The sequence below is a fragment of the Plasmodium vivax genome, chromosome 12, assembly GCF_000002415.2.
Source record: "Plasmodium vivax chromosome 12, whole genome shotgun sequence".
NCBI lineage: Eukaryota > Apicomplexa > Aconoidasida > Haemosporida > Plasmodiidae > Plasmodium > Plasmodium vivax.
In genome coordinates this window covers 774,280-798,043 of record NC_009917.1, presented here as the reverse complement: position 1 = coordinate 798,043, position 23,764 = coordinate 774,280, and the positions used below count along the sequence as shown (strand labels likewise).

The 23,764-nt window shown below is 46.7% G+C and overlaps 7 protein-coding genes across 7 annotated transcripts, besides 11 other annotated features; 2 read left to right on the top strand and 5 right to left on the bottom strand.

Moving 5' to 3' along the window:
* The first annotated feature begins 84 nt into the window (after positions 1 to 84).
* Positions 85 to 110: a microsatellite.
* Positions 111 to 239: 129 nt separating this feature from the next.
* Positions 240 to 4,207, top strand: PVX_082625 (hypothetical protein, conserved; the record flags this gene model as incomplete). The annotated part of the gene is made up of 2 exons (XM_001614076.1): positions 240 to 2,226; positions 2,424 to 4,207. The coding sequence occupies 2 exons, from the start codon at positions 240 to 242 to the stop codon at positions 4,205 to 4,207; spliced, it is 3,771 nt and encodes a 1,256-aa protein (XP_001614126.1).
* Positions 568 to 596: a microsatellite.
* Positions 608 to 659: a microsatellite.
* An 831-nt stretch (positions 4,208 to 5,038) lies between the features above and the next one.
* Positions 5,039 to 5,063: a microsatellite.
* Positions 5,064 to 5,094: 31 nt separating this feature from the next.
* On the bottom strand, positions 5,095 to 6,465 carry PVX_082630 (hypothetical protein, conserved; the record flags this gene model as incomplete). Its single annotated transcript, XM_001614077.1, has 1 exon — positions 5,095 to 6,465. The coding sequence occupies one exon, from the start codon at positions 6,463 to 6,465 to the stop codon at positions 5,095 to 5,097; it is 1,371 nt and encodes a 456-aa protein (XP_001614127.1).
* A 697-nt stretch (positions 6,466 to 7,162) lies between these two features.
* Positions 7,163 to 7,193: a microsatellite.
* Positions 7,194 to 7,407: 214 nt separating this feature from the next.
* Positions 7,408 to 7,487: a microsatellite.
* Positions 7,488 to 8,299: 812 nt separating this feature from the next.
* PVX_082635 (hypothetical protein, conserved) lies at positions 8,300 to 11,329 on the bottom strand (the record flags this gene model as incomplete). Its single annotated transcript, XM_001614078.1, has 1 exon — positions 8,300 to 11,329. The coding sequence occupies one exon, from the start codon at positions 11,327 to 11,329 to the stop codon at positions 8,300 to 8,302; it is 3,030 nt and encodes a 1,009-aa protein (XP_001614128.1).
* Positions 10,001 to 10,059: a microsatellite.
* Positions 10,758 to 10,784: a microsatellite.
* A 1,349-nt stretch (positions 11,330 to 12,678) lies between the features above and the next one.
* Positions 12,679 to 12,861: a microsatellite.
* Positions 12,862 to 13,738: 877 nt separating this feature from the next.
* On the top strand, positions 13,739 to 15,829 carry PVX_082640 (hypothetical protein, conserved; the record flags this gene model as incomplete). The annotated part of the gene is made up of 1 exon (XM_001614079.1): positions 13,739 to 15,829. The coding sequence occupies exon 1, from the start codon at positions 14,261 to 14,263 to the stop codon at positions 15,827 to 15,829; it is 1,569 nt and encodes a 522-aa protein (XP_001614129.1). The 5' UTR covers positions 13,739 to 14,260.
* An 846-nt stretch (positions 15,830 to 16,675) lies between these two features.
* Positions 16,676 to 16,701: a microsatellite.
* A 67-nt stretch (positions 16,702 to 16,768) lies between these two features.
* On the bottom strand, positions 16,769 to 17,902 carry PVX_082645 (merozoite surface protein 7 (MSP7), putative; the record flags this gene model as incomplete). The annotated part of the gene is made up of 1 exon (XM_001614080.1): positions 16,769 to 17,902. One exon carries the CDS (start codon positions 17,900 to 17,902, stop codon positions 16,769 to 16,771), a length of 1,134 nt encoding a protein of 377 aa, XP_001614130.1.
* A 1,427-nt stretch (positions 17,903 to 19,329) lies between these two features.
* PVX_082650 (merozoite surface protein 7 (MSP7), putative) lies at positions 19,330 to 20,691 on the bottom strand (the record flags this gene model as incomplete). Its single annotated transcript, XM_001614081.1, has 1 exon — positions 19,330 to 20,691. One exon carries the CDS (start codon positions 20,689 to 20,691, stop codon positions 19,330 to 19,332), a length of 1,362 nt encoding a protein of 453 aa, XP_001614131.1.
* Positions 20,692 to 21,606: 915 nt separating this feature from the next.
* Positions 21,607 to 21,640: a microsatellite.
* A 61-nt stretch (positions 21,641 to 21,701) lies between these two features.
* PVX_082655 (merozoite surface protein 7 (MSP7), putative) lies at positions 21,702 to 22,865 on the bottom strand (the record flags this gene model as incomplete). Its single annotated transcript, XM_001614082.1, has 1 exon — positions 21,702 to 22,865. One exon carries the CDS (start codon positions 22,863 to 22,865, stop codon positions 21,702 to 21,704), a length of 1,164 nt encoding a protein of 387 aa, XP_001614132.1.
* Between the last annotated feature and the right edge of the window lie 899 nt (positions 22,866 to 23,764).

Genomic DNA, 23,764 nt, shown 5'->3' with positions numbered 1-23,764 from the left:
CCTGTGTTGAAACTGATCCGTTTTTCTTTCTTTTTTTTTCTCTCCTTTTCGACTGCTTATCATAGCTTATCGATAGGTCTTCTCTTCAGATCGGAAAAAAAAAAAAAAAAAAAAAAAAAAAAGCAGCTAATTAGCCAAATTGGCTAGCTAGCTAGCTAATTAACTAGCCAACTAGCAAAATAGCAAACTAGCAAATAGACGTGTTATGCCCCCCACCCCCCTGCGACGCCGTCCCAATTATGAACCTTTTGAGGGGCACCAAGCTGGTGAGTACATTGCCCAACATATTTCGCACACAAAAAAAAAAACACCATTCGAGAAAAAACTTAACACACGAAATATTTGAAAATGAAAAATGCCTAGACAAATTTGAGGACCTCCAGAAAAATAAAATCATTTACAAGAAGGACCATAAGGACTACTTGAAGCTATATGAACGGTACAGACCTGAGTATGCCAAGCTCACTGTGGAGAGGAGCAACCCCTTCAACTTCCTCATTTATTGGAAGCTCACTGAAGAGTCATCCGTTTGCATCAGCAATGGCGCAGGTAGGAAGGTAAAGAATTTTACGCAGACGTTATGGAAGCTGAAGGAAGAATTGGCCAAACTGAGTGTTCCTTTGGAAGGGAGCCAGCCGAATGAGCCACCCATTAGAAGGGTGAAGGAGGATGGCGAAGTGGAAGGCGCCTCGCCAAAGGTGCCCCTCAAAAATATATCGAATGGGGGAGAGCAACAAGAGGGGCACGTCCAAAGGAGCCCCGAAAAGACATCCCCCAGCGGCAGCGCCTCCCCGCAGAGCAACCAAAAGGGCACGAAAAAAAAAAACAGCTACACCAAGTTGCACAAAATTTGGGAGTGCTTCCTATCCCACAAGGAGAGAAACAACGTGAAGGAGGAAAGAACATGCCTCGAAATTCTGAGGAGGAACTTTTTGAAGGCCCAATTTTTTGGAGAAAATAAAAAAAAAGACTTCCTCTTTTTCGAGCATATTTTAACTTCGCTCTTGTTGAGGCCGCACATATTTATATCCGTGTTGAACTCTCTGCACTGTGTGTTCTTCGACCGGAGGGTGGGCGTCTCTCCGGGGGTGGCACCGATTAGTAGTGGTGGTTCTGCTCACAGTAGTGGTGGCTCTGCTCGAGGTGATGGTGCCCCCCCTGAACAGGACAACGGCAGGCAAAGAGAACCCCACGGGGATACCCCCTCCAGTGAGACCTCTGCCCAAATGAGAAGGTACATTCTAAATTACCTGTTCAATATATATTACGAAAAGCACGTGGGGCTCCAAAACATGCAGAGGACATTCGACCTGCACCAGGCATATAAACTTCGCTACTGGAAAAAGGAAAAAACTGATTACAAGTTTATCGCTTCGAGCGAAGTGGAGCTTGAGAGCAACAATATCATTTTGATTAAATGTGCCCAAACGAGCGACTCCTTCTTAGTAGGAGTGGTTAACAAAGTACAGAGGGCCAGAGATTTCTCCGTCCTTTTTATGAATGTCAGACGGTACATCTGCGGCAACAAAAGGGGGGGGGACGTGGCCAAGCTCTACGAGGAGATGGAAATGAGTGAGGAGTACGTGGAGAGTTACCTAAACAGGCGCAGCGGAGCTGCCCAGGAGTTCTCCGTCGCGGCTGCGCACATGGATAGCGCCCGCCGAGGGGACACCGCCATTAGCAGCATTTATGGAGAGCATATCAACCATAACCCCTCACGTGGAGACCCCCCCCAGCAGCCGCCTCACACGGACGACCCCAACGTCCACGAAGCCGTCACCCTCGCAGTTCACCTCAACACCATTTCGAACCGAATCAAATACTCCATGCTGAGTCTCTTCGGGGGGAGGAAAGACCCTCCCCACAGCGACCTCCTACAGCTGCTACTGAACGAGGAGAAGAATCCCCCATCTGTGGTGGATCCCCCGGAGGTGACCAACATGTGCAGCGGGACTCACCACGATGGGAAGTTCAATTTCCTGATCCAAGAGGCAATACATAAATTTTTGGAAAATCGAAAAAAGGAGATTCATTTCTTCGATGTGGTTAATAAGGACCTTATCAAGAGCGACAAAGTCGTTGGCAAGCTACACAAAAGGTTGCGAAACAGCCCGGAGGAATTCGCGCGCATGTGCAGTGTGTACAGGCGGTTCGACGTCTACCAGAAGGGCGTTTTGCAGGACATTCTGATTAACGAGGGGGGGGCGCCCGTGCACCTGGTTCGGGGTGAGTTCGCCAGGAGGGATGGAGAGATGGAGGGGGAGAGAGATGGAAAGAGAAAGAGAGAGATGTAGAAAGATACACACATCCGCGTCATTGTAATCTCTCACGAATGCGCCCCCACAACGCACACGTTGACTCTCCCGTTTTGCTTCCGTCACATTCCTTGTTGCACCTCGTTGTTTGATCCCCCCCTTTTGCAGGCGCGCCCGGGAGCGGCAAGAGCGACCTCATCTCCTTCATCATATACTTCCTCACCCTGGAGCGCAAGAACAACATCTTCGTGGGCACCAGCAAACACATCTCGGTGCAAAACGTGCGACAAAAGTTAATGCACCTCAACCTCTGCCTCAACAGAGACACCATGCAGAGGCCAACCAACCAAAAGTCAGACATCTTTATAGACACCATTTACCAAGCCTTCAAAATTAAAGACAAAAAAATAAAGCACCTAATTATCGACGAGGCGTCTAGCCTATCTGAATATAGTAGCCTCATCTGTTTGAATCTGAACTGCGATTTTGTGTATGCCTTTGGTGATGATAAGCAGTTGACTTTCCATAGCTTAATAAACGAGAGGAAGAGACTCCAAATAAATTACCTCAGCATCTTCGAAAAGTTAAGTCGTTACAGAAAGGCCAAGTGCCACACGCTGCTCATTCAGTACAGGCTGATCTTTCCCATGTACTTATTTACGTCTTTTTATTTCTACGAGAGGAAATTAATTGCGTCAAAAAAGATTATGGATAGCTTCTTCCGGCCGGGGGGGGGCCCGTCTGGGTTCATAGGCCCAGAGGTGGACAATCACCCCGAAAGGGAAGACGTAAAAGAGGACCACCCCAAAAGGGAAGACATAGGGGAGGACCCCCCCAAGGTAAACACCGCATGGGATGATGACCCCCCCGTGAACTTAACCTGGAAGAGCCTCTTCCAACATTGCAGAGTTCCCATTCTCTTCATCGACACGTACCACGCAGAGTGCAACGCTCAAACGTTGGAAGTCAAAATTAACTACTCCTATGTGAACCAGTTTGAGGCTCAGGTAATTATGAAGCTGGTCCAAATGCTGAACCTGGAAAATCAGAAAAATGTCACCATTTTGACGCCCTACACGAGCCAGAAGTTGTATATCCAGTCGATGCTGCGGAATGGCTACCTGGGCAGTAGAACCCATCCAAATGATCCCACACCTTACCGTGACGAAAAAGAAAACAAAGAAACGTGCACAAGTGTTATGTACCAAAAGGTGGCTGCCAAATCGGGAGGTACCTTTTTTCGAGGCGAGGGTTACGCCACCCCCAGGGGAGGTTCCAACTCAAGTGCGCATCGAAGTCACGACCATATGTTCGAACTTTTTAAGAAGGGCAACATAGGGGGGAGTACCACCCGGTTGAGTGGAACCTCCCGGGAGGAAAACATCCTTCGCGTTGGTCTACCTGGTAACTCATACGGTGAGGGTGCCTTCCAAGCTGATCACCCAAGTGGAGCCCCCCTTTTTGGAAACATCCTTTCGAAGAGGTTTCCCCCAAATGGTGAGATAACGGGTGCAAAGAACTTCCCTCCCCCTGAGAAGATACTTTCTACCGTGTCGCAACTACCCCCAAACGGGAGAACCATCAGTAGGATTGATAAATGGAACAACCGATCCCATAGCAATCGCCAACCAGAGAAAGTAAACCCACAAGTCGACCCAAATGTGAACACTCTGCAGAGAAATGTGCACACAATAGACAGTTACCAGGGATGCGAAAACGACTTCATCATTATAAGTACAGTTCGATCGAACGACAAAAATGTGCTGGGCTTTCTAAATGATGAAAAGAGGTTGAACGTTCTCTTGACTCGAATGAAGAAGGGAATTATCATTGTCGGAAATTCCAACACGCTGCGGAATAATTTTTTTTGGAAGGAGTTCATTTCCTTTTTGGACTTTTTTAACTCCAGGAAGTCCGCCTTCACGTTGCCCTTCCTGCGCAGCGGCAAGTGAACGGAAAAAATAAAAAAAAAAAAAATAAAAAAAAAAAAGGCTGGGAGTTCTTTCCTCATCAGAGCACCGGTGTCCATAACGCAGCTTATCCACATACATATGCATACCGCTCTGACGAATGGTGCCTTTTTCGCAAAGATGCCGCCGTTGCTTTTTTTTTTCTTTTGCCACACAAACTTGCGCATTTTTTTTTTCTTTTTTTGTTATCCGCACAAAAGGGATGCACCTCCTGTGGAGGAGTTCCCCAACCGTTTGTTTCGCCCGATGTGGGGTTCGCAGCGCGGACGTTCCACTGTTCAGTTGTCACTGCTCAGCTGTTCAGCCGTTTCCCCGATTTACTTCACCACCTGGCCAAGGAACATTCCCCCCTTGGCCCCCGCGAAAAAGCTGCTAATTTGAAAAAAACGCGTTACAAAAACAAGGGCATACCTACAAATGTGTATGCGCAAAGAGGCAACTTCGCTTGACACAAAAAAAATAGAATAATAGAATAATAAAATAATAAAATAAAAAAATAAATAATGAAGGCGAATGGGCAAGCAAACTGTAAAAAAATTATGAACAGCAAGGTAAACTTGAAAAAAAAAAAAAAAAAAATTACGAAACGCGAATTAGTGGAGCGTGAAAAATGTGGTCAGGAGGGTGTGACCTCACATATCTGGTTAACAAACAATTTATCATCGGGATGGTCTGCCCCCCCTCCCCATACACAAACACACACGTGCATACGCTACGAAGGTGTGTAGCTAGCAAGGTGGACACACAACCCGGCACATTTAACATGGCACATTTAACATGGCACATTTAACATGGCACATTTAACATGGCACACTTAACTTGGCACACTTAACTTGGCAGAGAGAGATCCACAAATGGGAGAGGCCCCCTCAGAGGCGCCTAAAAAAATCCGTTATCTTGGTCGACTGCTTAGTGTAGGACTTCCTACTCTTCCCTTTGTTCGCTTTAACGGCGTGCACTTGCTTGAGCGAGGAGGAAGCGCCTGTGGGCGGCTTGAAGCTGCTCTGCGAACTCTTGGTGTTCCCCGAGTCGGTTGGGATGGAGTACACCTCAGCTAGGTCCTTACAATCGGGGGAATTGTTCTTTTCAGCCAAGTCGCTAAAAAATTTATCCACAGATTTGTTCCTAAAGAGGTCAACTTCGATGGAGTGAAACTTCCTCTTCCTTGGGGTGACATTAATGTGCTCTGGGGTGTTGTTGATTTTTTTGTCGATAAAGTTGAGGAAGTCTTGGCTGTTGTTTCGGGAGCCGCCGCACAGCTGGCTGCTGCTCAGTTGGCAGCCGCTCAACTCGTTGCTGCCCACGACGTTGGTGCCGCTCGTCTTCGATTTGCTATACGGAGCCGGGCCCGGCCGTCTCCCATCCGCCTTCATGCCGGAGTCCAACGTTTTTACCCTCCGAATGACTTTACTCTTAATTTTGATCGTCTTCATGTCGTTTTCCCCCCGTCCATCCACTGACTGCCTGTCGAAGGTGTCTTCCTCCGTAATGTCATGTTTGAGTTTGTACGTGTACAGCTTCTCCTTCAGATTTTGTATTTGCTCATCCTTCTGTGTTAAGTCCTCTCTAAGCTGCTTCACAATTGCCTCATTTTTTTTCTGTGTGCTGAGGCAATTATTGAGATAATTTAAAATGACATTTTTCTGTTCCTCTATGGTTAACACGTTCAAACCAAAGAGTAAATTAATTTTGTTTAAGTCTTCTTTGTTTAAATCGTTTAAATATTTTTCCAGCGTTTTGTATTTATTCAATTCCTTGTCATATTCCTGTATTTTTGTAGAGAGTAAAATTTTGTCCTTCAAATATTCATCCTTCAATTCCTTCAGTTTTAATTTTTCCTTTTTTTCCTGATCCATTTTGATGTTATTTTGGCTGATAGTATCACTTAAAATTTTATTTTTATTTGTTAATGTTAAAATTTCAAAGGAATACTTTTCATTTTCATTTTTCGTTTTGATCAATTCCGCTTCGAACTTAACCAAATCTTCGTACAGCTCATTTTTATTTTTGTTCAGGTAATTTTCGTCCATAATTGGCATTTTATTTTCCTCATTAATTTCATAGTGTATGAACAGCAGGTTTTTTTTGCAGCATGTGCTTTTGCACAGGGGGCACGACTTTTGGACACCTATCCATTGCTTCATACAACTGTAGTGGAAAACATTTCCGCAGTTTTTTTCTACACACAGATTGTTTTTTAAGCTGAGCCTACATATGCAGCATTCGGGGATGATGTGCATTTTGATCCTTCCTTGAGGGAAACAGCGGTCGAGGGGAACAGAAGTGGAGGGAAACAGAAGTGGAGGGAAACAGAAGTGGAGGGAAACAGAAGTGGAGGGCTTCAAGTTGGTGATCAACTCGCCTTATTCGTTGGGGAGACATGCATAGGTGCGGCATGCACATCTCTGCTTTGCGGTTGCTATGCTAAGCTAAGGGTGTATATTCTGTTAGCCGCTACCGCTATGCCAACTTGCAAACCGGTGCCGCTTTCATGGCGGCGATCCTTCCACGGGTCTGCCCTTGGCCGCCTGGTGTGCAAAAACTCACGCGCGTTTGCTTGTTACACAGGGTTGCTTTTTTTTTTCTGTTTTACTCTGCCTCCTTGGTTGGCTACCTCCTTAACGCTCCTTCTTCCTCTGCTGCGACGATTGCCGGAACGAGCACCTGCTTGCTCCCTGCTTGCTCCCCGCTTACTCCCTGCTTACTGCCTGATTGGGCTGGGCTCCGTGGGGGCGCGAGCGGCCTCTGCCTGTCTCATGGGCTGTCCCCCAGATCGCGCTTGCGCTCGGGCGGCGCCTTCAGCTCTGCGCAATTTCCGCTGCACTCGCCGCTACTCCCGCGTGTGCGCACGTTTCTGACCGCTGCTTCCTCTTACAAAGGTTCCCTGCAAAGTTTCATGCATTTTTCAAACGACTGCTCGGTGTACTCACAGATGACCTCTTCGCAGTTTGAACAAAACGGAAATGAGCGCACCGTGGGGAGAACGTGGTTCCTCCGTTTTTGCAATTTTTCTTTTTACGCGCTTTTGCAAAATGGATCGAGCGGGAAAAGGAAAGAATAAAGGGGGGCTTCATTTTTTTTTTTTTTTTTTTGAAATAAATGTAGCTAGCCATTTTGTGCGCAAAAAAAAAAAAAAAAAAAAAGTGCCGTCCCTCCCAACAAGCTGCTACTGCCCCCTAGGCATGCAACTGTCACATTGGGAATTACCCATACACACACACAGTGTGTGTGCTTAACCTGTGTGGAGGGAGATCTCCAAATGATCAAAACTGTGCACACTTTTTTTTTTTTTTTTTTTGCACGAGGAAGTGTGTCACTTGGGAGAATGCACATCCGAGCTGTTGAGCAGTAGAGTGTCCGCGCCTGGGAAGAAGTCGTGCTCTTCTCGTTGCTCACCCTTGGGGGGAATAACACTCCCCCTTTCGTTTTTGCACAAATGGAATGGAGAGCGTTCACCCTGCATTTTTTTTTTTTTTTTTTTTCCATGTGGCATCCAAATGACTATAAAAATGGCCATTCCACGCGCTCCCCACCATGCGCACTTTCCAAAGTTGTGATGCTCACAGTGGGCTTGTACTACTTACGGTAATTAATTAATAATCAGCATAGTTGGTAGGGTGGAGCCAGAAAAAGGGGACTTTTAAAAAATGCCGCCCTTCAGTTTATATACACATCAAAAAAAGCGAGCGCGCTGTTGCATGTGGGCGGCTCGGGATAACCTCCACATTGGTTAATGGGAGGTTAAAAAAAAATTGCCATAGGATGCTTTAAAATGTGGGGGTACACACGCGGGCACACATCATCAAAGAGAAATTAAAAATAAAGGGGAAAATAATTTACAAGTGTCAAAATGGGAATAATCGGCGGAGCTGCGTCGGTGGAGAGGCGCCTCTCCAGAAAGTCGCAGTGCATTTTTGCGATTGGAAGGGGGGCGGCGGGGGTATAGCAGTGCAGCAGTGAGTCCAGCAGCCTAGAGCAGCGTTCAACTGCATCGTCGAACATCGCACCGCTGCATCGCCCTGGTAGGTGCCCACCACACGGCCGACGCACCGCTTACCCCCCCCCGCCGTGGCCTCACTGCATCACCTCCGTGTTGTGCTTCACCCACTGAATCAAGTTGTGGTTTAAATTATACGACTCGATGTTCTCAAGGAAGATGTCGTAGCAAGGGAACTTGGTGGGCTCATGCAGGCCGAACAGGTCGTTACTAAAATTTTTAATATTCAAATGGTTTAATGAGTAAGACGACAGAGCGATGATGTCCAGATCGACCAAGCGAAAGAAGGATCGCCTGTACGCATCGAGAGAAAAACCCACAATCTGTTCTTGCGGATAGGCTTGTTTAAATTTGTTAATTTCTAGCAAAATGACATAGAGCGTTTTAGGAAGTAGCTCTTTTTTGTATAACCGTGTGAATGCACATAGGATCATATATTCAATGGTGCATAGATCTCTGAGCACCTTCTTAATGTAGTGTCTCCTGATGAACTTAGACTGTACGTTGTTTAAAATGTATTGACTTTCCACTTTGGTTTTCAATTTAATATTTTCCTTTAACTTCCTAGGACTCATATCCATGTTCATGTCTAGATGGAAATGTCCCTCCCTACCTCCTCCATTTTTCCCCTCCCCTGTAGCATCTTGGTGGAAGTTCCTCTTAACAGGGGTGCAGTCTAACTTCCCTGGCCTCTGTTCCCGCAGGTACTCCAAATTAGCCTTCTTCTCTTTGGAGAAAATTCCCAATTTTTCGCTTCCCAGTTGGGCATGATGGTCATCCACACTGCTATTTTTACCCTTCATTGGGGATGCCTCTCGCAGTTGTTCCCCCTCCAGGAAGTGGTTAAACTGGGAGGTGTCCTCCCCCTCTGTATGCAGATTCGCCATGCAGTCTATCGAATTTGAAGTGTCCTTCTTAAAGTATTCGCCTTCCTGGTCGGATGCCGAGGAGGTGTGTTCTGAGTGGGCATCCAGCAGGTCATTTTTTTGGAAGGGACCCTTGTAGAGGTTGTTCCCCCCCTCTTGGCGGTTTCCATCTGTTGCCCTTTCTCCACTAAGAATGTGTTGATACTCGCAAATAGACAGAATGGCATCGACACACGTGTGGTAGATATGCCTAATGTCAAGCCCGTAATTAATATCGTAGGACCACTGCTTCAGGAGAAGCCCATCGGCTATCTCCTTCTGCATGGTGGCATTATAAATCTGCAGAAACCTCTGAATCTTTATCAAATCTACGTAGGTAAAATAGACGGAATAATATTTCTTAATCAGATGAAAGTCGTCCAAATTGACATACAAAATTTTGTAAACCAGTTTGGAAATCTCCTCAATATTTAAAATGGGAGAGATGTGAAGCATTTCGAAGGTGAACCTGGATTTTATTCTCTTTTCCAGCGTCTGCGTGATGTCCAGAACGTTCGTCAGGCAGATGATGTTAATGCAAATATTTTTTTTGTGCAATAAATCGAAGAGGGTATATAACAAATTCTGCTTATTTTGAAGACAGAATTTTTCTACATTTTCTATGATGAGGAGAGTTTGTTTTTTTTCATTGTTAATTTGGATGAGTAATTTTTCCAATTTGATAATATAATCGTTCAGCAGCAAATTGCCCTCCATTTTGGACTCCCCTTCGTCCACATAATTTTGAAGCTGACTGAGGATGGACCGGATGCACTGCACGTCATCTCTGTACAGGTAGGCACTGATTCGGATGGTGTAGATGCACCTCTGCTCCTTCTCCTCCTTCTTTATTTCTTCTACAATTTTTTTATACTTCTCACTGAACTCGGGGTTGTCCTCGTCACTCCGGGTCTCCTCTTGGGGCAAATGGTTATTCTCCTTCAGCAGTTGCTCAAACTGAATTTTATTTCGTATGTTTGCGTTTTTCCTCAGGGGGGAGAGGTCATTATTTTCGAATATATTTTTTATGTTCATGTTGATTTGCTGCGCGTTCATTTTGGCTTCACTTTCCTCCCACGCGTGGGGGGTGCCCTGGGTCGGCTCTTCATCGGACGGGGCCTTCCCAGTATTGCAGCCGCGTTTGTCAGTATGGAAGCGTTTTCCAGTATGGCAGCGTTTGCCGCTATGGCAGCGTTTGCCGCTATGGCAGCGTGTGTCGCTATGGCAGCGTGTGCCGCTATGGCAGCGTGTGTCGCTATGGCAGCGTGTGTCGCTATGGCAGCGTGTGTCGCTATTGCCGTCATGGCCGCTATGGCCGCTATTGCCGGTATGCCCCCCCTTCTTCGGGGTGAAGTTAAAGAGGGGCTCGTCGCAGTGAATCTTGATCTTCTTCCTGGCCTGCCCCGGAGACGACTCGCAGCTGCTGACCTCCTCCTGCTGGTAGCTCTTCACGGTGTAGGGCGTCTTCTTGTACAGCTTCTTGCTCACGGTGTCGTCCGCCGAGAGGAACCCCACGCTCCGCTTGTCCTTCCGCATGTCCTTCCGCATGTCGCCCCCCCGGTTCATGTTCCTTTCTATCTGTAAATACTTGTTAAAGTACTCGATGGCCAAACTCACGCAGGTGGTTTTCCCGCAGCCCAGCATCCCCGTCACGAGGAAAATTTTGTTCTCCCGGATTCTGTACGACTTTATCAGTTTTCTGAGCAGCTCCTTGATGGAGTAGTTCAGGTCCCTGTGCTCCTCTGCGTTAGCCTGCCCCGTTGCTTCGCCGGTCCCGCCCTGCTTGCCAGAGCTACTCGGGTTGCCGCTTCCGCTCTGCTGACCGCCTCCACCCTGCTTGCGAGCGCCACCCTGCCTGCCGCCGCTACTCTGCTTACCGCCTCCACCCTGCTTTCCACCGCCACCCTGTTTGGCAGCGCCCCCCTCCCTGGAGAGCAAATTCTCCAGCATGATATTCGAAATGGACTCCTCCTCATACTTCTCAAAGTAGTTGCTGTAAAGCCCCCCGTGCAGCGCCAGGTTGGCCTTTATCCGCACGATGTGCTTTATGTACGTCAAAATGTACACACTGTAGAAGCTTTCGCGCTTGCCCTTCTTCCCCTCCTCCGCTTTGCCATTTGCATAAATGCTATTATTTCGATAGGCCTTGATCTTCACGTTCGCAATGTTTTCCAGGGTGAGGTCCCCCTGCCCGTCTTTCATCATCGGTGGGAAAAACGGCGCTCGGCTAGGTGCTCGCTTGGCGGGGAAAATCCCGTACGGTGCGCAGTGGGGGGGTAAAAAAAAAAAAGAAGAAGAAGAGGAAGAAGAGGAAGAAGAGGAAGAAGAGGAAGAAGAGGAAGAAGAGGAAGAAGAGGAAGAAGAGGAAGAAGAGGAAGAAGAGGAAGAAGAGGAAGAAGAGGAAGAAGAGGAAGAAGAGGAAGAAGAGGAAGAAGAGGAAGAAGAGGAAGAAGAGGAAGAAGAGGAAGAAGAGGAAACCTTAAATGTGCAAATATGCAATAACAGTTACCATCGCTTCATCTGTTTTCCTTCAAAAAAATGCAAAAAGGAAGAAGGAAAACGAGAGCTCAAACAAAAACGTAAACAAAAATCGACAAGTTCGCGAAAATGCGCCCTCCGCATGTCACACCAATTGTGCATACAAAGTGTAGCCTCACGCACACGAATTTTTTTTTTTTTTTTCCCCCGAGCATGTGCCTGCGCCACACAGGGCAAACTAAACTGACATAGGGGATGCAAAAGGCCACACCGATGTAGACGCGAGGTTTGGATAAACGCACGAGGGGTCGAAGATAATTTCGACCGAGTGCCCTTTTTAAGCATCCCCCGTTTAGTGGCGTAAAATTGGAAAATGGGTCACTCTCCCGTTTGCTCCCTTTCCGCGCGAAGTAATGCGGTGGAATGAGGCGGCGAATCCAGCATGCCGGTGAAACGAACGAGCTAGCCGGCCCACCCCGCAAACACGACCAACGGACCGCTTACCCGCGTGGCCTCCGTCTCATTTGAACCCCCCACAGAGGAGCTGCACGCATGCGGATAATCTACCATGTCAACATATCAAACCAACCGCTGGCCCATTTTTTGCTCAACTGTGTGCACGCCTTGAAAAAATGCTGCGATGCCCCCGTTTGACGCTTCAAATGGGGGGAAGACCGAACGGGCAGGTTAGCTCATAAACAAATGGCAAAAAAAAAAAAAAAAAAAAAAAAAAATACCCTTTTTTGCAAACCAAGTGGACCCAACTGCCGGCGGAAGAACAAAAGACCACTTTTGAAAAAATCACAATTTGTAGGTGGAACAATATAACCACTTGCAGATGAATTCATTTTTATTTGAACACACAGCTGTGTGTACTTCTGTTCGGAGGAGTCGCTCTCAAACAACCTCTCCGTTGTGAAACAGGTGCAGTGGAAATTGCAGCCATAGGAAGGCGACCAACATGGGGTATGACCCCATCTAGAGACCCTCAACCGTGGGGTAGTTAAGCCCCACTTGTTGGAGTAACTCCCCTTGGAGAGCTACCACCATCTATGCTAAGTGAATGGGGAGTGGGCTTCCATTTTTATTTTTCTCCTCCCCCCTTCTGTTAAGTCGCAGTGGGGTTATTCAATTCTTGAGAGAGCGAGGGGGAGGGAGCATAACCCATGCCGAGCTAACACCGGGATGGCCTAACCAAGTGTGCCAGTTACAGTAGGGGCGAATTTACCAATTTGTAAACCAGCTGGTACGCCACCGCTGCGTTCCCCTTCTCCGTCCTTCATTTTTTAAGGAGAGTCCTCCGGCGCGTTCGCGGCAAAGTGCTGCCTTCAAAATAAACGTGGCGACGTGCTGTGCGAAGGCAAGCACACATGAAGGCTCTACTGCGATTACAGCATCCAAGGGGTCGTTCAAACCGCACTAAAGGGGGGCATAAAAAATACCGTGGCTCCATGATGTCCCACTCCCCCAAATGGTAGCCCCCCTCAAGGGATAATTATTCCAATTGGCTATTCATTCATTGGGAAGTACAAACCTCGCAGTATGCCCACATGACATGTCCGCCTATACACTCATACGTACCAACGTTTATATCTGTTCACACGTGGGTGCATCCCAATGTATACGTACCCGCACATGCAGTGTGCCAATGGAAGGGGCATACGCCACGCGTATACTTGTGCCTAGGCGCACCCCCAATTTTTTCTACCTCCGGGTACTTCCCCCAAATGATAAGCGCATTCTACAAAAGGGGGGATTCCCCTTAGGGGCGAAGAAACGAAAAAATGGCTAAGAAAAATGCGCCTAAAAAAATGCCCCTAAAAAATTCCCCTTTAAATGCCCCTAAAAAATTCCCCTTTAAATGCCCCTAAAAAATTCCCCTTTAAATGCCCCTAAAAAATTCCCCTTTAAATGCCCCTTCAAATGCCCCTCCCCCCGACGTTATCCTCTTCGCATTAGCGTCGAACTGGTACCTTCCTGAGATTTCTCTTCCCATCACGGGCCCACCCATAACCCAGCGTTGCGCCGCCACATGTACATGCGGGATGGTACCACTCACATGTATGTTATCCCCCCCCTTTTAAGTATCCCTCGTACATGCAAACGTCGGCGTAAAACTTCCTAACCACCGTTACGCAAAGGAGAAAAAAAAAAAAAAAAAAAAAAAAAAAGGCGAACCAAGTTTTGGCCATACAAATTAAGCATACCTGTTGATTAGCAGTCCCCCCTGTAATTATTATCCTCACGCACCTCTATACAAACAGAAGTAGAGGCGAACCTACAAGTGGTGAGAGTAACGGAGAACGGGGAAGGGGAAGAATCCCAACTTCACATTTGTTACGTTAGCAAAGTCCGACCGTTCGACGCGTGTACGCGAGCGGTGCTTGTTGTGGTGCCGGCCTCATCAGTGTTTGAAGCGGCACAGCAGTACCCACAGCAGTGTAGTCGCCGAGCAGTGGTGTATCTACACGGATAGAGAAACGCCCCGGCACCTGCCCTGTGAGCGGTGTAGCAGCTAAGAGGGGAAGAACGCAGGAGTTGCTGCTCTCCCCCGATTGGTTGAGCGGTGCACCACCCATTCGCCCCACCTATTCACCGCGTTACCGCGTTACCGCGATACCGCTTCACCGCTCTACCACTCCACCGCTCCCCACAATGAGCGGCAAAGGCAAGGAGGGGAAGAAGGCGCAGGCGGAAGACGAGAAGGACAAGGAGTTCGAGGAGAAAATAAAGCACCTGAGCGTGGACGAGCGGGTGAAGAAGGCCCTGAACCTGAAACTCGAGGGGAACAACGAATTTAAAAAAAAAATGTACCAAGAAGCGATCGACAAGTACAGCGAAGGGCTCAAGTACATACACAAATTGGAGAGCAAAAATGAAAAAATAATCGAACTGGAGGTGGCCTTCTACCAAAACATGAGCATATGCTATTCAAACGTAGAGAATTACAACGAAGCGTATGAACATGTGAAGAAGGTGCTGCAGCTGGATAAGGACAACGCCAAGGGGTTGTTCCGACTGGGGCAAATCGAATTTAACAGATGCAATTTTGATGTGGCTAGGGAGAAGGTACAAGAGTTTATTAAAGCCCACCCAGATAGTATGGAAGCCAAGAAGTTACTCAAAAATATCCTCATCAAACAGAACGAACACAACAAAAAGCAGAAGCAGGCCTTCTCCAAAATTTTTGAAAAGGCCTCTGGGCTGTACGACGACAGGGAGAAGGAGATCCAGAGGAAGAAGAAGGAAAAATATGAAAGTTACCTAAAATCGTGTGCCGAGAAGAACGAAAAGGTGGTCGACTTTGACGAGTGGGAGGTCATGGAGAGGGAGAAGCAGAACGAGGGGCACACGGAGCAGGAGCAGAAGGAGCAAAAGGAGCAAACGGAGCACACCGAGCAGAAGCGCAAGCAGAAGGAGGGCAAAGCGGAAAAGAGAAAGCCAAAGTACAACGATAGTGTGAAAAAGAAAAGCGACTCACTCACGTCCAACACGACAAACAACTCCTCCAGCCTAGACATAGACGAGGAGGACCAAAAAATAATCGACGAGACGAAGAAAATGGGCTACTGCTATTTTAGGAAAGATATAAAAGAAGATGATAAAAAATTCTTCGAAAAAAATATGCCTCAAAAAATTGAAAATGGTATTGCAGATGAGTACAATTTGTATAGCACCGAAAATAAAGCCATCTCCTCTTGGAACGCCGCCGGTACTACCTATGAAGAGAAGGACATGAGCAAGTGGGCAAAGCAAAAACTGGAGCAGTGCCTCAAAAACATTCACTTTAAAAATACAGAAAAGACGGATTTCCTCAATTTGAATAACCAAAATGAATACAACTTGCTAAATGCAGATTACCCGGAAGTCCTGCCCATACAGTACCTGTGCAAAATTGAGTTGAAGGAGATAAGAGACCTCAACGTGGATGCCCAAATCGTCGTCATACGGGGGACGAAGAGGCACATCTTCGAGCTGTCCTGCAATTTGTACGTTACCCTAAATATTAACATCACCGAATTGCACATACATAAAATTATCGTGCAGATTGCCGAACTCTCCAGCGAACTGGAGGCGGGCAAAACGTGGAGGGACTACATCACTGTGAAGAAAAACGACAAGCTGAAGGTCCCCGACAAGCTCTTCAACAACATCTACGAGCTGCTCATCGAGAAGGTGGAGAGCCAGGTCAGGTACTTCACGGAGGAGTACAGCAAGATGTGACCGGGGGAGCGGCAGGAGCAGCGGCAGCAGCGGGGGGAGGAGGAAGAAGAAGCGACCCCCCCTCCCCATATGTTACGCAAAAAATACGTCGCGCACGCTGCACCCGCGAAGTTAATTTGCACCAGTGCGAATACACACACAGGTGTCTGTAACCCCGTCACGTAATAATAGCGCAGCTGAATTGATTTCCCCCCCCGACTTATCACTTTTTTTTTTTTTTTTTTATGAACATACATTTGACATATATAACTTTTTCCACTTCGTCTCCCGGAACATCGCCCCGAGGTCTCCCCCAAAAAAAGAAAAAAACTTCTTAATTGTACAAAAAAGGGAAAAAAAAAAAAAATAAATAAAATAAATTCATCACCTGAAGCTACGCCTTGTGGCAGATCGCATCGTAAGCAATTTAATTTCCCTCCGCGTCGATTGGACGTATTGGAGAAAAGACCCCTCGATCGGTGCCCACCACGTTGAGGCGTCCCAACATGGGATATTTAACAAAGCGGCGTGGTACTCACGGGGAGGAAAATAAAACGTGTGCTACGCCGCCGCCCCACCCAACTGGGCATGCCTCTTGAGCATCCCTTTATGGGAGTGCAAGTTTAATGTGATGAGAAGTCTGCCAAGTGTTAAGCGGAGAAGTCAAAAAAAAAAAAAAAAGAAAAAAAAAGAAAAAAAAAGCGGAAGAGAGAGAGGCGAAAAAACAAGCGAAAAAACAAGCGAAGAAACAGGAAGAGGGCGCAAAAGCAGCCGTGCAAAAGGAGGAACAAACGGGGCGCTCACTAATCACCCCATCACCTCCACTCCTCAGGCCGCTTCATTTGCAGCCACGTGGGTCGCGCCCCCCGGTTGCTTCTTCCCATTCTCCGCACAGCATTAAACCGGCCAGTCCCGCCATCACAAGCTTACACACAAGCGCACGCACAAACGGGTACGCTCCTAAAGCTCAAGGGTGTTCATCATGCAGCCTATATATTCGAACAACTTGCTGTAGTCTCCCTCCTTCACCTTGTCCCCATCAATAAAGTTGTTTCTCTTAGCGAATGCATAAACTCCGGAGATGAGGTTTCTAAGCTTCTCACTGTACTGCTTATCATACAGAGCTTTCTTAAACGTCTTTATTAGCGTATTTTTCTTTTCCCTTTCCACCTGACCATTCGTCAACATAGTGTCTAGCAACTTCAGGCTGATATTATATTCGGTTTTATTTAAGACCATCTTGTCGTATTGCTTTCTAAAAATGTTATACTGGCTGTGGTCCTCTCCTTCGTCCAGCACATTTTTTTTATTCTCTCCTGCGAGTAGCTCGTCGCACAGGGTGTCCACGTGCTTGACTTGCGGTGAAGCGGCTGCAGCGGTTGGCCCGGCTGGTGCAGCTGCTGCGGCTGCGCTTGTGGGCTCTGCGGAATCGTTCGAACTATCCGAAGCTCCCTGACTACCCGATGCGCCCGAAGCTGGTTTACTCGGCCCTGGAGTAGCTTCTTCAGCTTGATCATCTGTTGGATTGGATGGACCTCCCTCCGCTCCTTGCTCTTGTGGACCTTCATCACTCATCGCTTCTGCAACAACCTCTTCAGTGGCGGGCCCCCATTGAACTGCCTCATTGTCATCATCTTGCTCATCTGCGGGTGATGAAGGACCCGCTTCACCCTGGCCACTGCCTCCACTTGCTCCCTGTTCACCACTCACCCCTGCTGCGTCCCCATTCGCCTTGACGTTCTGCCCAACGAACTCCTTATCGCTAAGGCCCAATTCGCCCTCACCTCCTGCAGAGGTATCCCCCTTCTCGGACGCCAATTTCGCCTCATGCTCACTTTTTAAGTTTTTAAAGTCCTCCAGCTTTTTCTTTAATACCGAAATTTGCTCTTCGCTGATTTTCTGGGGTAATTTATCATCCTTAATTTGAACCCTTATCTTTTGAAGCTTCCCTTTGAGCGTTTTCAACTCATCGTTGTTCTTCTTATCTGCGTCCTCCTTGTGTTCGTTTTCCTTATCCTTTTTGTCATCATCTCCCAGGACTGGCCCTGCGCAGAGCAGGAGGAGGCACGAGACCAGCACGATTCGGCCCTTCATTGCGGTGAGGGAGCAGCAGTAGGAAAATAGCTCTCGGAGTAGCAGTAGAAAAATCGCTCTCGGAGTAGCAGTAGAAAAATCGCTCTCGGAGTAGCAGCGGAAGAATCGCTGTCAGAGTAGCTGCGGAAATAGCGCTCTCGGGGAAGGACTACGATGTAGCGCTAAAAGAGCAGCGCCCAATCAGGGCAGCTGAACAAACGCGGGCAGAGGATCCCCTCAAGTGGCCAATTCTGGGTGATGCGAGGCACCAACGAGGGAGAGCCAACTGTGCGTACGAGTATCCCAAATTTGTCGCAACGCGCAAGTAGCAACGCGCTCTTCGTAGGATCCTCAGTGGGAACGCGAAAAAAAAGAAAGTTAACGGCTGAATAAGCCAGCGGTAGAAAAAGCAAGCGGCCGAATAAGCTAGCGGCCGAGTGAACGAGCGACGGAATAATCGAGCAGTGCTTCCTTACATTCGTAACCCCTCAGGATTACACACCAGCTAATTGAAAAAAAAAAAAAAAAAAAAAAAACTCTCACAGCGAAGTTAGCCAAATATATGATAAATATCGTGGCTGTAAAAAACCGACGTAAAGGCTTCCCAAAGTTACGGGGCTGGTCGATAAAACATTCCCATTCCTACCATTGGATTTTCACCAATTGGCAATTTGAACATTCGAGCAGAAAACATAAAAGAATAAACCATTCGCTACGTTGGTATGCTCCTCCCTTTTTGCAACTAAACCAAATGTACATTTGAGTTTGCTTCCTTCCCGCGTGCTGCGATTTACTATGCGTCAGAAATGGAATGACTGAGCAGTTCGCACGCTTTTGCTTTTTTTTTTTTTTTTTTAAAAAGAGGTAAGAGTCAAAGTATGCCGACATGAGCTCATTCTTTACGGTCATACATGCCATGCAGGTTAGAGAATGTGGACTAACTAATCAGTTGGGCCGTTAAAAGGGAGCAATGTTATGAGTGCACTAGAAGGGGGCTAAAAATAGGAAAAAAAAAAAAAAAAAAGAAAAAGAAAAAAAAAAAAGAGGAAAAAAAAACGAAGAAAAACCCCAAAAAAAGGAAAAACACCCCAAAACGGAAAACCCCCTCAAAACGGAAAAACACAAAAAAAACGAAATAAAACGGAAAAACAACAAAAAATTAAAAAAAAGGAAAATCTTCCTCTCCAAAAGCGTAAATCGTCAAAACTGTGGGGATTACAGCGTGCCCCTCTGCGTGATTCCCCCACGTGCATGCGTTCAACGTTAAAGCGAAGGTTCCATTTACCCTCATCAGAATAGCACATTGTAAAAAATAAAAACGTGCAACTGATTGCGTATCGTTAAAATGTATGCTCATCTGATGGCCATCTTGGAGGGGCGTTACTCCTGGTGATCATCTTCGGAGCATACCGAAGGGGAACCCATCTGAGGAATGCCCTACTCGCCTATCAACTCACCTGAAGAGTGCTCATCAAGCTGATGGCGTTCTTCAGCAAATCGGAGTAGAGTTTATTGTCCTTCATTCGTGCCTCACTTAAGTAGCTGTGTCTTTTAGCAAATCCATACAGCCCGTGCACAAAGTTGTCAAATTCGGCCTGAAATTTCTCGTCAGCTAACGCTTTTTTAAAAACGTCAACTAGGGGAGTAGCATCTGAAGATGCCGCCCCATCATTCTTAAAACCGACGTTAAAAAGATTCTTCACAATTTCATACTCCACTGGGTTCATGCTATATTCATACTTCTGCCTTATCGTGTTGTATTTGCTGTGGTAGTCCGGCACGTGGATCCCGCTGGTATTGTCTGACGTGGTTAGAACCTCATCATAGAGCTTATCTAAGTACTTAATTTTCGCATCGTTCGAGTCAGCGGTGCCTTTTGGTGGAGTGGCTGCCAATGCTGATTCCTGAGTTACAGTTGTTCCTTCATTGTTTGCTGGGGGTGAAGTGGGCGGTTGTTGATGCCCTGCTGCAGCGGGCGATTGTGGATCTCCTCCTGCATTGGGTAGTTGTGAATCTCCTGCATGGGGTGCTTGTAGAGATCTTGCTGCAGAGGACGATTGTTGACCTCCAGCAGGTTGGGTCGTATTTGTTTGGTCTCCTCCGCCTCTTCCGCCTGATGCTTGACTTCCTCGTGCAGAAGCAGGATCTGGTTGTTGGCCCTCTGTGCCCCCTCCTGACGCAGAGGAGTCCCCTTCTGATCGTCCCACTGGAAGAGCGGGTGGACTATCATGTGACGTGGAATCTTCCCGTGGCTCATCTTCTCCATGGATACTTTCATACCCGTTTTCCAATGTGGCCACACTGTCCTCTTTACCAGATTTGCCAGGCACTACCAGTACACTTGGTTTGGGAGGTGAGTGACTCCCATGAGCCCCTGCCCCACTGCCTGTGGGGGGTTTAGCTACGGCGGTTGTGTCCGCTTGCCCTTTAATTTTGCCTTTGCTCTGCCCGATGAAGTCCGCGTCGTAGTTATCCAGATCGTCTTCGTCCACACCAAAAATGGTTTTCTTTCCCGAATCGTCTGCGGCTTCGCTTTCTAAAAGGTGGCCTAAACTCTCCCCTTCGTTTCCCCCACCATGCTGGTGCAACTGGTCAATCTGTTTCTTTAAAGCATCAATTTCTTTGTTAAAAATTTCTCCGTTGTCCGTCGCGCTCAGTTTGTACAGACTTTCCAACTTCTTCATCAGCGCGTGCATGGCGTCCTGCTCCAGATTTTTTTTCTTCTTCTGGATGCCCAACTGTTCGGACGACGCGGGGCTGCAAGAAAGCAGCACAAAGATGGAGCAGACAAACACAATTTTTTTCCTCATTTTGTTGCGTAAAAGTTGGCACTTTGAAGTACGCGCGTGGGCAAAAGGGGACTTTTCGCCGATTCGATTTGCGCGAAAGTGTGTGCAGTTGCGCGGGGAGGAGAGAGTTGGAAAAAAAAAAAAAAAAAAAACACAAACAAAATGGCAGTAAAGCTCTAACAATATGACAATAAAACGATAACAATGTGACAATAAAGCGCTAATCAAATGACAATAAAAATAACACTAATATTGCGCATACCAATTTATGGCCACCTCCCCACACACGAATATTATTTTGCGGTTAACGGACGGAGCGTCCACCCAGGGGAAAATAACTTCCCCTCGCTTGAATCGCCCTAAACATGCAAAGACGGCGCGCACAAAGTTGCAAAGAACGCTGAAAAAATTAATCTGTATCGTGCCGCTCCTCAACACCCCTTTGCAGCAGGGCTGCCATGGGTTTTCCCCTTTTTTTTTTGTAAAATCCGCATGCATGGTTAAAAAAAATAAATTAAAAACACCACTTGTGAGGATTTCAATTTTGTCAAGTTGGAGAAATTCAAAAAGGGAAAGACGTTCGCGCAGTTTGTCGGCAGTTCGTTTGGACAGCAAAAAAAAAAAAAAAAATCAAAAAGAATACCAAAAATTGAAGAAAAAAACTCAAAAAAAAAAATACTAATGGAAAAAAAAACTTAAAAAAAAGCAAAAACTCAAAAAAAAAAAACTAAAAACGGAATAACCAAAACGCACACCCCATGCAGCAATCAATCGCAACACTTCATAAATGGGAGGCGAAAGAGTCGAGCATTTTTAGGAGCCTTCCACTCACTGGGGGGAGACAAAACCTGTTACACTCCATTCATCAGCAATTCATATCGCTGCGTTTGTGTAGCTCTCCCGTCGCGCTAACAATTGGCAAGCTCTCCATTCTGCCGCCGCTCACAAATGCGCTCTGTCAGAGGTTCGCTTAAAAGTTGTTCCCAGCAAAACTGCCAACGTGCTGGTCACCCCTCCACCATCCACACCATCTACACCACCTCAATCGTGTTCAGCAAATTCACAACATTTTTAAAAATATCTTTGTAGAGATTTTCATTGGCCATTCTCTCCCCCCTCAAGTAGTTGTGTCGTTTGGCGAAGCCGTAAAACCCGTGAACGAAGTTGTCAAATTCTTTCTGCAAGTGCTCATCGTCCAGCACTTTTTTAAACACATTCACTAGACAAGCGGCGCTGGATTGTTGCCCTTCCTTTTTGAAGGAAACGTCAAAAAGATTTTTCATAATTTTGTATTCACTGTCGTTCATCTTAAATTCGTACTTCTTCCTAAAATCGTTGTACTTGCTGTGGAAGGGGGGGACGTCTATTCCGTTGGCGCTGTCTTGGGTCGCCAGGACGTCGTCGTACAACTTGTCCAGGTACTTCACGTTGGGCTCTCGCTCACTCTCGGTTTGGGCGGTGGCGGCTCCCGGAGGTGTTGATCCAGCTTGTTGATTCGCTCCTGGCGTGGTGGATACGCCACCTGTCTGTGATCCTTGTGTATTGGTACTTCCTCCAGCTTCGGCTGTTGCTTGGTTTTGTAAGTTTGATGCTGCGTCGGGTCCTGATGCTGAAGGTCTGCTACCTCCACCGGGTCCAACAGGACGTGGATTACCATCCGGTGTATTGAGGACTACATAATCTGCTTCCACTAAACCGTTACTAGTACCCGCTGGTACGGTTTCTTTGGGTGATGAAGCAGCTGCAGCAGGCAAATTTGGCGGTGGACTAACATCACCTTTAACTGATGGGGCTGTATCCGCTTGCCCCTTAATTTTTCCTTTGCTCTGCCCGGTGAAGTCCCCATCGTAGTTATCCAGGTCGTCTTCGTCCACTCCAAAAATGGTTTTCTTGCTCGAATCGTCTGCAGCCTCGCTTTCCAGAAGGTGGCCTAAACTCTCCTCTTCGTTTGCCCCCCCATGTTGCTGCAGTTGGTCAATCTGTTTCTTCAAAGCCTCCATTTCTTTGTTAAAAATTTCGCTATTATCCGTCGCGCTGAGCTTGTACAAACTCTCCAACTTCTTCATCAACGCGTGCATGGCATCCTGCTCCAGATTTTTTTTCTTCTTCTGGATGCCCAGCTTTTCAGACAGCACGGAGTGGAAGGAAATTAAAAAGGAAAAGGAAAGGAAAAAAATTACGATCGTTTTATTCATCTTTGTGGTAAAAATTGGAAAAAGGAAACTATCGGCCTGCGCAGAAATGTTACATAAAATTATCCTTTAAAATGTGCGTGCTGAGGGGGGGAACAAATCGCGAAAGAGTTTCACTCCTGCCATTTGTGCATTTGAGTGGGTATGCACACATGCACCCATGCGCGAGGGTGTTTTTTTTTTATTATATTTTTTTTTTTTTTTTTTTACTATTTTTTTTATTTTTTCCTTTTCCAGTTATTTCCCCCTTTCAAATTACCCAATGTGAGAACAAAAAAAACTCTTTTAGCGAATCCCGCGGCAAACGCAGGTCGACAAACAGATTTTTTCTCGCCACCCCATATGCGCATTGCAACTCTGGGGGGGTTAACTCCCCCGGGGGGAGTATTCTCCATTGTGTGTGTTTCCATGCCGTCCATTTGGGGAAAACGAAAATTCGCCCAAATTTTTTATCGTCCAGTTTTCCCCGCGCAGCTGATTTGAAAATCGCTAAAAGGTGTTACGCAAAATGGGGGAGAATACTCACCGTTTGATATGCGCAAAAAAGAAAAAAAAAAAAAAAAAAAATTGCACAAAAATGCGGCAAAAAAGGCGATACAAAAATGCGACACAAAAACGCGGCAAAAAAATGCGGCAAAAAAATGCGGCAAAAAAATGCGGCAAAAAAATGCGGCAAAAAACGCGCCACAAAATGAACCTCCGGATAAAAAAATACCCCCTCTGGTGTAACGGCAAAATTGCAACATCTGCACACTTAAGTAAAGATAAAATGCAAATGTGTAAATGTCTCGCGGTAGACGCACACAAGTGAGAAGGTATATTTTTTTTTTTAAAGGGGTTCATAGTTATGCTTTTCTTTCCATTCCTCATTTTACTTCAGTCGTGTTGGGCAAACTTAATCC